This window comes from Limulus polyphemus, unplaced genomic scaffold (genome assembly GCF_000517525.1).
Source record: "Limulus polyphemus unplaced genomic scaffold, Limulus_polyphemus-2.1.2 Scaffold680, whole genome shotgun sequence".
Lineage (NCBI taxonomy): Eukaryota > Metazoa > Arthropoda > Merostomata > Xiphosura > Limulidae > Limulus > Limulus polyphemus.
The window spans coordinates 332,075-345,856 of NW_013666290.1; the positions used below are offsets into that span (position 1 = coordinate 332,075).

Sequence of the window (13,782 nt, forward strand, 5' to 3'; positions counted from 1 at the left end):
AAAATCAGCTTTCAAAATTCTAAAAAGATAAAATTTTAACTTGTATGACACCAAGATAAGTGTGGCCTAAGTGTTAAGCTGAGGATTCATGGTTTGCATTCCATTGCCACAAGATGTGTTCTATGCTTTTGGGATAGTGGGTGCACTTTAAAAGTGAAGGTTAAATCCGACTATTATGTCAGACAAGAGTAGCCCAAGAGTTGGCAATGAGTGCTGTTGACTAGCTGCCCCCCTTCTCTCTCTCTCTAACTTACATGTTCAAAATTAGGGATGCTTTACACATAACCCTTGTGTAGCTTTGTGCAAAAATCTGAAAAAAACAAACTACATGACACCACATTTTTAAGCTCACTTACAAAAGAATAATTGTATTACGAAAAAAAAAGTATATATAAAATTTTATTATAATAAAATAATAATTATTAAATGCTAACTATCCTTAGGATTTACCACAAAATTTATTTCCAAAACTTTTTTTTTCTTAAGCTTCCAAAAATTTCTAAACCACCAAAGTTAAGTAATTTTTGTCATTTTGCTACAGATAAAGTTGGTGAGCTACAAAATATGTAGACTTTGCCTTTCTAAAACTAGAAAATTTGAAGGTTTAATTATTATCTTTATATTTTACTAACTTAGAACTAATGAAATTCATTTTGTTTTTATAAAGTTAAGGAAAAACCTAAGACAAAAGTATGCACTTTCTTTGATATTGTTTAATATATTCTTCACTGCTCCTAACAGTCAATCAGATACAAATATTTTTCTAATTTTCCTTGTGATGAACTTTAATATAGGTTAAACTATGTGATTTCCCACTGTTTATAACCTTAAATTATTTTACCCATATTGCATCTTGCAGTTTGTGTACAAGTATAAATTAAAGAAAGGCAGTAAGTAATAATGTGCAATAAAAATGCTTTGAATACATGAGTGAATCATATTTATCTACTAACTATCATATAATTACTTGATGTTTTTGAGATAATTATTGAATATTTTAGTGCATATTTCAAAGTAACTAAGTTTGACAGTATTCAGTAACAATACAAATAAAATCTGCTTTGTTGATAAATGAGACAAAATGTTAGTTTAGGTAAGATGTTTCTAATGATAAAAATATTTGCACAGTTACTGCTTTTACTTTGATATGATAATATAAGTTTTTGAAAGAGTATTTTCTCCAACAATCACTTTAAGCTGAAAATGAAAATGAAAAAAAAATTGTTTTAGCACATAGATTAAAGCCATTGCAAACAGTCTTCATAGCTAAGTAATTTTCTGTTTGCAGAATTTTCTGAACTTAAAGAGAGGAAGGGACTTGATATCTTGTACGACTTGGCAAAGTTATTAAATATCTAGAGTTAGATTGTATCCGTGACTAAGATGACCTTTATTTACAAAAATACCAGATTTCTTCTGGACTCTGAGTTTTTCTCGTTGTTTTAGTTTATCGAGTATTATTGCATCATAATATCTAGTAGGTGTGGAACATTCTAGGCCTCTGTTGGAGTATAAATACACATAAAAAATTTAGTTAGATAGATAGGTCTAAACTGTGTGATAGTGAGTTTATCCCTAAAGAGCATATAGTGGTGATTTTTAAAATAAAGTTATCACAGACTGTATTGTAATAACAGAGCTGAGAGGAATATTTTGTTTTTCATTTATTTATATTGCTTTAAATGTATTCCAATATGTAAATATAAACATATATTAAAATTACTTGTATAAGTACTGCAGAATATTCTAATCTTAAATATATGGTGAGGTGTAATTATTGTAAGTAAATTACATGTATTCTAATTGTATGTTTGTATTAGCAATAGATATAGTCTTTCTCATATTCGTATCTCACTTATCAAAGTTAGTGACCAAAAAGAGCTCTCAGTAAAGACATTATTTTTAAATTTATTGAATATGAGGCTAAGAAGATGTATATACATTTCTAGTATTTTTTAAACCATCAGGACAACATACTGCAGTGAATAACAGGCTGAAAATATGAGGTTCACATGTATGTGTTGTTTTCGCACAAGTGTTAAACTTGACAGTAGTACATGTTGGAGAAGTTGTTCTTCTGCTATGTATGTAGTCAGTGATATATAATTTTTACAATTTTATAATTGAATAGTTGGTATTATATTAATTAAAATAAGTAGTACAGCAGAAGACAATAAAAAACAAATATTATTAATGTATGGGGATAGAACTTGTTTTTACGTGACAATATAGAATTTCGAATTGAAAATTTCAACATATATATCTTTGGTTCCAGAAATTGTGTAGACCTTTGATTTAACAATATTTTATGTTGTTGCTAAGCATTTGTAGATTGAAATCCTCGTAGTAAATATGTGAAAGTTTCTGTGAATTAGCTTTTATCAGATGTGTGAAAACACTGCTTTACAATATAGCTATTAATATAAATATAGAAGTTTATCAATTTAAGTTCTTTCTAAAATTTCAAAGCTCCATGACTTAACCTTTCAAGAACTGTTGAAACTTTATCTTACTCCAGATACTCTTCTAGATTATGATTTATTTCATTGTATTTTTCTTAATGAAGGCAGAACACCAGAACATGAAGACTTACTTCTTTGCAGCAGAGTCACGGGAGCTAATGATACAGTGGATGAATGCATTGTGTTTGGCAACCATCATGCAAACATTTACAAGGTAGGAAGAGAATAATAAGTTAGATTTTTGTATAGGAGATTGCATTTTATTTTTGATATAAAGAAAAACATTCTGAGACAAATGCATGTATTATTTATGGGAGTTCAAAGCTGTTCATATAATACTTTGTTTTTCTATTTTTCTCTAATATTTTTTTCAGACAATGTAGAACAAGTTCAGTAATTAAAATTCATGTAAAAGAATTGATTGAGTAAATTTTTTTACCTAACAGTTATCATACACTCATATATGTAGTTGGTATTTTCATGTATATTCAGAAGACATTCCAGTATTGACCAGCTAAGTATGCCACCTACACCAGGGTTAGATGAAGAAGAAGACTCGGGGTTCACCTCCTATCAGTCCCGGAAGTTACAGGATCGAGAAGACCCCAGAGGAACTCTTAACAGCAGCTGCGTGTCTACCCAATTTTCATGTGATCAGTCTACACAAGATCTTCCAAGAGATATTGAAGGAAATGTTGTTGTTGTTAATGATGGCACAAATGACAGTGGTTTTTTAAGTAGCAGTGAGAGATACCTGAGCCAATATGGTAGTCAGTCAGTTATTCAGTGTTCTGTTTCTCCTAGAGGAAAAACAGGGCACTCTTATTATTCTTTTGGGCCACCCAAACCAAAGAGGCTTCATGCTAGCTGTATGAGCCTCCCACAAGGTGCTCCTGACCTGGTACCACCTCAGGATATAATCCCAGGTATGGGTAGATTTGTACTACCATGTGATCAAAAACGTTTTTATGACAGTGATAAATATAACTTGGATTCTAAGAAATATAACAACTGGGGAGATGAGTATACTTACTGGACTTGGCAGGGAGATGGATATTATGAACAACAACCACAACGCTATTTATATATTTCACAGGAACTGAATCCAGGGTATGAATTATGGTCTCGGCAGAGATCTCCCCAAGATTATGAAAATTCAAACATTTACAGAAATTCTGCACAGCCAGTTAATATTATGGCTAGAGAGCCTTTACTTCCAAGACCACATTCTGATAAATTAGGAAATATGATGTTGGACTTAGATCAATCACCAGAAATGCCATCTTTAAGTGATGTGGACCACTCTCCACAGTTACAACATGAAATGGAAAAGGAGGATAGCAATGAATTGCTTGATAGAATTGCCCAAGATCCATCTTATCTTTATGATTTACGTAATGGCAGAAAATCTGGAAATATTTCAAGTGAGGACCATCTCAAATCTGTATTTGATTCTTATTATAGAAGTACTTCAAACCTTAGGGGTCAGCAATACCAAAGTGCAGTTGGTAGTTCACAGTATATAAGAAGTGCAACTGATACAGATTCAAAAGTCCTTGCCACACAAATGCACCAAACAGCTAACTCTCATGGACTTGTCTCAGCTCATCCTATGTTTATTAATGAAAATATCTATGAACCATTTGACTCCAGGCGCCAAGAACAAATTGTCCTGGTTCCACATCATAGCATGAAATCTGATGTCTTGGATATTCAAAGAAAAGCTCAACAAGAAGAATCTATCAAAAGATTTATGGAATGGAAGGAAAGAATGCTTCCTTCTCCAATGGCTGAAAAACAAAAGTTTGAAAGAAATAGAAGTGGAGAGTTTGCAACTTCCAATGAATCTCCAGGATTACCACCTCCAAGACCTCCTTTACCGGAAACGTATTGTCAACAAGTATTGCAGGATATAGAAAATCTGGAAGTGCAGCAAAAGGTTCAGGAATTTTACTTGCAAAATAATCAAACAAACAAAGCTGTGCACTCTAATCACTTCTCACCATCTAAGTCTAATGGCAACCATGAGCATTCTGAAGCTCTTTATAAGCCAAGAAGGATTTCTTATGGTGAGGCTGAACTTGAGACCCAACAGCAAGTGAGAACACCTAGTGAAGATCGAAGAGAAACAGACAAAAATCAGAAAACAAACAAACCACCCTTGAAAACACAAGGTTAGTTGAAATTTATAAGTAATTACAATGTTATTAGAATTTACTTGTATGAGTTAGTTGAAAATTTTATTTTAGAAGAACAGCTATGAAAGTGCTATACATATATACTTGTCATACCATAAAAAAAAAAAGATTTTTGTTCCAGCCAGGAACTGTTAGAATATTATGGTGATAATGTGTATTACTATTTCAAAAACCTAGAATATATTAAACCTACTGTCTGTGCTAATCAGTAGTAACATATTGTGGAATGTTCATTGTAAAACACAAAATCCACTGTTTTTTCTCCAAACACTCAAACTTGCTTGATTTGTTCTTTGTTTGATAATTGTTTTCATTATATGAGTATAGCTCTACTGGTACTCCTGCAAACTTTGAGCTATAAGTAATGGATAATGAAACATAGAATAATCAAATAAATGTTTTTTCCACAAAAATATTTTATATATTTTTTCAAATTATTTACAAAATTCTTCAGAGTGCATTATGACTTCCTATTCTTCTCAAATTTATTTTTCTCATGTAATTATTAGTAGGGGCTTGACCTGTACTGAATCCTGCTCAGGCGTGTATGCAGAATGTTTGAAAGGGGGATTCTAATTTATGACATCAAAATCCAACACAAATTGTGTGAAGCACAATCAGCATGCTACAGAGGTGTGGGGGCATGTGATTATTTCAAACCAACCTTCATCACAAAAATGGGTTCTACAAGGTGAAATACAGAATATATCATTATGACCCCCTACCTTCAATAATGATATTAAGTATACTACATCTTCTGTATTTCACGTAAGATTATTTCTGTGATAGCTTGATATATGTAATTCATGTACTTTTGGTTCTTCCTCCAGACAGGAACCTCTGTTTAGTTCTCAGTGCTCTTATATGTCCTCAGTTTGAATCTTTGGTCACCTGTTTCCTGTGCCATATTTCTAAAATCTATTTTCTTTTCTTGTCATTTGAGGGAGATATCAGTCTAATTGTATGTGTGTGTCTATATATATGTAACCAAGCTGCTGGGGAAGTCAGTTTGGAATGTTCATCTTTGGGTCAGTGTAGTCTCACTGATATGAGACTGTGTGGCTGCACCCCTTGATTGGAAGTAAAGAAGGGATGTCTACCTGGAAATTTAATACAGTAACCCCCACATTATGATCTGGAAAATTCCTAGTGGCAGCTGTGACCAGCTGGCTGGGTCTGGCATCACCTCAGAATGCAGGTCTTGTATAATTCATCCCTGCACCTGGTTACGCTGATATGTAGTGACTTGACATATTCAATGAGTTTTCCTTTGTGTGATTTATTTTTTAAGAAAAATAGCTCATATTTTTTTAATCTACACCAGTCCATCTATCATATTCTCAATGTGAAATTCTAGTCATCTGTTTTGTGGAGAAGTGAGCAGTGTTTCTATTTGAAATACATTTTTCAGGTAAGGAAACTGTTAACTTTGGGAGGGGGACAAACGTCAAACATTACAAAAACATATTTTGCTTTGCAGTTCCCTTGTATTTCCATCAATTCAGGTGAGATTTGGTGAAAAGATACTTTGTGACAAACCTCACAAAATAAAGCACACAGCTTTGGAATTTATACTTTCTCTTCATTATACAGGTATAAAGGAAAAGGACAAAATAGTGTTTTTTGGCCTGCTATTTCTTTGTCTTTTGAACAATCCATATGAGACAGCACCAAGGTACCTTATCACAACTTTCACGAAATGAAGGTGACAGATATGAGACTTATGCCTGGTTATTTCACAATTTACAGCAGTCAAAAGTGGAAAAAAAATTTTCATTTAAAACTTTAGGTCTGCTATTTTTCATTTTGACTAATTTAGATGAGACTTTGCACAACTGTCAGGTTTTATGCATGGTCCGGATTCTTTACAGTATTTGTCTGTGATTTGTTGGCAATAAATTTAAACAATAAACAAACAGCACACAACCCACTTGTTTTAGAATAAAATATTAAAACAAGTCAAATGTATATATAAATGCTTGTTACACTGTTGGTTATCACAGTTGTATCCAGAGCTTTAAATAATTGTCTCTTTTTGGTCAAAGTCCACAGAGGCTGGTTCAGTTTCTTTAGAACACAATTTTACAAGACAAATTATTCCTCTCAGCTCTGATATTACAATACAGTCTGTGATAATTTCACTTTAAAAATCATCACTGTATGTCCTTTATGGCTAAATTCACAATCATGCAGTCTATATCTATCTTTAAAATTAAATTTTCAATGCGTATTTATACTCAGACAGAAGTCTAGAATGTTCCACACACTATTAGATATTATGATACAATAATACTCAATTTAAACAATGAGAGAAACTCGGAAAGCTCTAGTAACATGATTCAATAATATAACAATCATCAGTTCATAACTATTGAACTACACAACGTACGATTCGTAAACAGTTACATAAACAAACTTGCGATAAACTATCGCTTTTGAAAATATCTAAATTTAACACTCATGCTATATAAAATATCCAAATCCTAACTTTTGCATTAAACTTAAACTGAAAGAGTTGTGTGTATCAGTTCTCAGTTGTTCATTAAGTGTAAATGAACCCAGAAAGTTACAGGAAGACCAATCACATATGATTGACTCTTTATTGAAAAAAACCTTGATAGATGACAGGCATTATGTTGAAAAAAAAAACAAGCAATAAACTATTAAATCAAACCACTTTGATGATAATCAGGTGTTTTACTTGGTCACTTATTTAAAACCAGAATTAAGATTTTATGAATAATATTGGTTTGGCTCATTTTTATTTTATTTTCCAGAGTCTCCTCCAAGTTCAGTTCGTATCAGAGAAAGTAGTAGACCAAAAGTCCGTAGAACAAGCTGGAGAGGGAAAAGCCCAGGTCACAGGAAAGCTGTGGGAAGAGCTATTATGTCAGACTCGGAACTTCATGTTCATCGGGTTTGTACCTGTATTACAAAGAAACACTCAGAAATAAAATACAAAAAGTAAACTGAGATTGGTCATTTACACTGATTACATTATATAACATGGTGTTATTTATGTGAAAAAAATTACATCATTCATTACAGAAACAGGATGTTTTCTAGAAATCAAAACCATATTGATGTTTGATATTTATAAATTACTTAAAAGCTTTCATATTGTGGCTGTATTTTGTACATACATGTATTTGTAGTACTATTGATTATTCATGGAACTTCTTTTTTTATTTATATGTGTTAGCAGTCTTCAAAGATATACAGACTAGTACAACATTCTTCAGCACTGAGTTCCCATCATAAAAGCATCAGTATTTCTGCTGGAGAATTGTTGGAGAAAACTGTAAGAATTTTATGCTGTTATAAAAAAGATATCTAGAAATGGCCATTTTTTGCAAATAATCTAGCATCAAAATTAAATCATTACATTTTTTTTCACTATAAGGCTTAATGATAGTTTGGCAATTGGTGATGAAATATGATTTTTATTCCATTTTATTAAATGTTTACATTTCATAGAAAAATTTTTCGTTTTGCTGTAAAATCATACTCATGATTTTTTTCATACCATCATAGATACGTATACATGTTTCTGTTATGTTACATAATAATTTCCCTTTTAATCTGTATTTGGAAAATTTGACATATAATTTTTATGCTGAATTTATTATAAAGAAAGTAACATTTTCTTGGCTAAAGATATTTTTTAGATGCAACCAATGAGAAAAAAAAAGCATTTTATCTTAATTATTGTAATATGCTGATTTTTATTCCAAACACCAGCTGTGATGAGTTTGAAGTTCATGTTCATTTTCCACACATAATTATCATCATATTTTTTCATCAGTATGCACAAGAAGCATGTTAAATAGAGATTATGCTGTTTCATCATCCACGTCCACACAATGTAAGTTAAAATGATATGGACATTGATGTAGAATCAGCATCTGTTCAATATTTCTTTGGTGGATTTTACACTTGAAACTAATGTCCAATTGATTTATGTCACGGATCATATAAGTTGTGACACATTAAATACAATTCAAAAATTTATGTTATTTGAGGAAGAAAAAGTTATTGAATGTATTGTTGTAATGTATTCTATTCTATGTATTGTAATGCAAAAATAACAAATTTGTTTATTTTCTTCATTAATATTTACTACAATCTACTTGCACATGTAGTCCTAAGTTCACAAAAACTTTTGAACTGAAATTCTGAGAACAAATTGTATGTTTAACTCACAAATAAACTTACTTGTTAAATTTCTTCTTGCTAATTGATCAATGACAAACACTTTATCTAGCTCAGTGGTTGGAAGTGAACTGATTCATGCATTAACTCACTGAATACTTTGCTGATTGACTGGCTAATTTACTGATTCTGCTATTTATATTGTATCCTTGTTTCTACATACTGCACAAAATTTCTAAATTCTATAGAGGCCTTAACTGTCATGAACTTTCTAGATATTGCTTCATGTGCCCTCTAAGAAACAAAGATCTAAATTTAAATATTAAAAATATAGTTTATAACAATACCAAAAGAAGGGTTTTGTCAGCAGTAAACATATATTCATAGAAGACCTCTTTGTCTTACCCATTAAAAGTTCATTCTTCCAGATGTATGTAAACAAATCTTTATTCTTATTAAGTTGGCAACATTTATGGTTTCCTTATGGATGTTTGAAATCTTTATATCTTGTAATAAAATACTACATGTGCACTTGAAAGTAAAGTTGCTGTTTATTATTTATAGGTAAATACATTTAGATTAGTTACATACTTTTTTGTAAGACTTGTATTTCTGAATTTCAGCATGAGGAACTAGTTTTGTTCCTAATCCAGTTACGACAAAGTCAAATGCAGTTGTCTAAATCACGGGAACAGTGTCAAATGCAAATGATTAACGAGCAACGCATGGGACAAGTGTAAGTTGAAGATTCATTCTTAATAGTAGAACATACTTGAATATCTTATGGGCCATGTGTCGATTAGGGATTAGTATACCCAGACTGTGAATTTCAGGGTTTACAATTCATGTCCCATTGCCCCAAAACACTTTGGGGTTATGTGTGTGTTATAAGGTAAGATAAAGAGTAGCTCAAGAATTGGCAGTGGGTGCTGTTGACATCTCTCTAGGATATTAGTTCAAAATTAGGGATGGCTATGCATTGATAGTTCACTATGTAACTTTGCATGAAAATTATTAAACAAACAGTTTTTACTTTATATTAGTCAAACAGTATCCTCTGTTTTTTAGTAACTTACTTTGGGTTCATAAGTTAATATTCAATAAAGACTTTTTTGATTCATAGGAGTAGATTATTATCAAGATGTATTATGGGTCAAAACATTATTAATTGAATATTGAAACATATTCCTACTGCATATCTGTTCAGCTCTTTTCATTGAATTCTCTTTCATGGAATATAGCACAATTGTCTCTGACTTCTAAGAAAAAACTACCTTTTTTTTTGTTTTAGGAAGCCTCATGAAAAAGATCACCAAACAAAATATATGAAGTTGTATGAAGAACTAGAAGATTTGCAAGAACAATATGAACTCCTTCGTCCGCTCATTAATTTGGTGGAAAATTTGGTTAAACTGGGAACTTTGTCTGGAGCCACTGAAAGAAAATCTGCCTCCCTCTCTCGACTTGTAAGTATTAGTAATATTAGTATTATAAATTTTTTATTATTAATAGTATTGTTAAAATTGTCAAATTATAAGTATAAGTAATGGTGGTACTGTTAACTTTCAAGCATTAATAATAATAATTCTATATTGCAAAATTGTAAGTATTAATAGTGAATTTATTGTCAAATTATAAATATTGATACTGGTGTTATTGTCAAATTGTAAGTATTAATAATAGTGGTATTGTCAAATTGGATTAGTAATGTGGTGTTGGGGACTTGTAAGTATTAGTAATGGCAGTATTGTTAAACTGTAATTATAAGTACTGGTGGTATTGTCAAGTTGTGAGTATTTGTAATGGTATTTATTGTCAAAGGACATATTGTTTTGCAGGTATTACATTACTCTTATTTAGAAAGTTAAAACTTTTTTGTTAATTATCCAACCCTTACGTTATCAGTTAAGTGATATATTCTACTTTGAACATAAACTGCTAAATGTATCAACAGTTTTAATTGTGTATTTTGTTTTAGATTTAAATTTAACTTGTTATCTGCTTTTGAAGTAATAATTTTAGGACTTTAAAAGGATTGTACATTTTTACATTTATGCAGGAAAGAGTTGGAATAGAAAAGTATATACCATCTGAGAAAATGCTGGAATTTGCTCATCATCTTCAAGAACGTCAAAAACTACGAGGCGAGATAGAAGGAGTTGAGATGATTACAATTGACAGTGAAGGCCTTGAGGTAATGTGTTTTTGTCATGTATCATATTAGTTTTTTCAATTCATATCTAATTGAAGTTTTAAAAGACCACTTGAATATAAAATATACCAATATGGTTTACATACATATACATAAATTCGAATTTCTATCATTATAGCCAGAGAAAACAGACTTTTCAAACCTATTTCAGAGTATCATAGATTTGAAAAAATATTATCCTTTCAGAATAGAAATATTATGAATATATTTTTAAACCAGTTAATAGCTTCACTGGTTTTAAAACTTTGTAAGTAATTATTAAACTCGCCACATATTCACCTCCAGATTTTACTGTAAACTTCATTGTAATAAATCTTTTAATCCTTTTGCTTTTTTTGAAGAAAGAATTTAATTTTGGAAAAAAAAATTTTACGTACATTAGTAACAGTGAAACAATGAAATCATCTCTGGCTGTAAGTTATGAAGTTAATGGAGTCAAAAATGACCGTGTTCATAAATTAATAAACCAATTTTTGAATTTAATAGGATAAGAACACCATCAAATAAAAACAGTTGTAGTTTGTGGCATGTTTTAGACTGATATCTGAAGTTTTTTCCCACTACTTTAGATGAGGGATGTATGAAGGAAATTGTCTATAAAATTAAAGTATTGGGCATGGCAGTGTTGCATGCCTGAATAATCATTGCAATTCTGGTGATTACTCTGGAGATGCTGAAGTGTAGGAATGACACCACTGGCCATGTACAAACCTAAGGTGTAATCTGCATTATACCACAAACTGAAATTGTTTATATTATGTAGTTCTCGTTCTATTTAATTAATAAAGTGGTTCAATAACACAGGTCTGTGATGATTTTATTGTTTTGAAATATTTACATGTTCTACTGTAATTCCTGTGTGCTGAATCCGAAAAATGATATCTATTTTTCTCCATCACGTACAGATTTTTAACAAAACAACATATGTACTTCAACATAAGTGAATCATTTTCATTGAAATCGAGTCACATTTTGTTATGCTCAAAATGTTGACAACCACTGGTTATAGATTTCTCTAGATCAGTTGCAACATGAGAGTCTTATCGATCATTCTAGAACCCATGAGAAACACTGCGAATATATAAACAATTAACAGGCTGCATGATGTGTCATTTCTGGATAGTATTTGTTTGTGTGTGCACTTTCACATTTTTTCTTTTCAATATTATTTATTTGTCACTATGGCAACAAGAGGTTGTGTAAATGACCCAAACATATTCTGGTAAATTTGTTGTAAATTTGATCTAAAAGTTGTTTTTTCTTCTCGATTTGTAAAAAATCCTTACGTGATAGAAAATAATTAAAATTATTTTTGAAATCTGCATAGCTGAATTATGGAAGATCTGTTATTAAAACCAAAACAACTTTTATAAAGTTTAAATTTGTAGGCCTATGTAATCTATGGACACCCTGAATTAACTTGAAAAACTTATGTTTAACAATAAAAAAACTTTAAATGATGATATGAAGATGTATTTGAAGAACTGTCGAGCATTAGTTATATTTCTAAGTTATCATGACTGATGTAGAAGGTTATGCACAGTTTCAGACTTTGCATGGTTGTTTATACTGAGAAAGAGAAATAGATTAAAGTTATTGAAATCTATCAAAATGTGTTCTTTTCAATAGGTTAACTACAAGTAAATATTAGAATATGTTTGAAATTTTTGGAATTATTTTTTGTATCATTTTCAATAGGAGAAGCTAAGTCGTCTTTATCAACTTGATTGTTTGGTCCAAGAAGAATCTTCTCACTTTGCTTCTCTTCAGAATGATAAGGTAGAATTTTATGCTTAGGTTGTTTACTGAAGAGTTTAAGTTTGTTACTATGCTTATTATTAAGTATGATAGGTGTTTGTAATAATTAATGTATTTAAACTATTATGTGAAAATTTTGATATATGTTTTATTGTATTTGGTTCATTCACATTTCTTTTTATCTACTAAAGGTACAAGTTTATTACTCTATTGGTGGGTAGCTTGTCAGACTGTGTATCTGAGGTTCTGTGGTTCATGCCCTATTACCTATAAGAATGAGTAAGATTCCACTTTTCAATTAGAGTAATCCATGACTTAACAGTGGGTGGTGTTGTTAAGCTGTATTTCCTTTAGTCTATCACTTAAAAATTAAGGACGGTTAGTATAGATAACTACTGAGTAGCTTTGTGAAAAGTTCAACAAACAACAGAATTAGTATTAAGCTTCAGTTTTGGTTTAAATTATGGAGTAACATAGAATGAAACAGCACTATACTTTGTGGGTGTAAAGGTGGAGTTCCTGTTATGAATTTTCTTCAGATATAATACTGTTAGATATACGCAACTGTTTCATTTAAATTTAATACGAGAGTTTTTGATTTAGATAGATATGAAGTGCAAGTGTTAAAGTTAGTATTTTTAGAAGCAATAATTTATTACAGGTTTGATTACATAACTGTTTACGAATCATATGTTGCATAGTTCAGTTGTTACTCGAACCTTCCAAATTTTTCTTGTTCTTTTAATTAAGTATTGTTACATCATAATGTCTTGTAGTTTGTGGAAAGTTCTAGGCCTCAGTCAAGCAATATGTATACATATAGGCAACCAAGTTAGTGAAAGTGCAAGTAAAATTGAAAAAAAAGTGAAGTTAGACAGTATGGTTGTGAATTTAGCCACAAAGAATATATAGTGGCAATCTATGAAGTGAAAGCATCACAGCTTGTATTGTAATAACAGAGATAAAGGAGAATAATTTGTCTTGTCAAAGGGTGTTCTAA

At 30.9% G+C, this 13,782-nt stretch overlaps 1 protein-coding gene across 3 annotated transcripts in view; it reads left to right on the top strand.

Annotated features, from left to right (window-relative positions):
* Window positions 1-13,782, top strand: part of LOC106459913 — a 110,237-nt gene that overhangs the window by 62,876 nt on the left and 33,579 nt on the right. For 2 of the 3 annotated variants that reach the window (XM_022386485.1, XM_022386487.1), the window contains exons 7-14: window positions 2,567-2,676; window positions 2,955-4,636; window positions 7,438-7,577; window positions 7,863-7,961; window positions 9,436-9,548; window positions 10,104-10,278; window positions 10,872-11,006; window positions 12,723-12,803. In XM_022386485.1, coding sequence (XP_022242193.1) covers window positions 2,567-2,676; window positions 2,955-4,636; window positions 7,438-7,577; window positions 7,863-7,961; window positions 9,436-9,548; window positions 10,104-10,278; window positions 10,872-11,006; window positions 12,723-12,803 — 2,535 coding nt within the window. The remainder of the gene's footprint in view (window positions 1-2,566; window positions 2,677-2,954; window positions 4,637-7,437; window positions 7,578-7,862; window positions 7,962-9,435; window positions 9,549-10,103; window positions 10,279-10,871; window positions 11,007-12,722; window positions 12,804-13,782) is intronic. The other variant, XM_022386486.1, reaches the window with a different exon arrangement.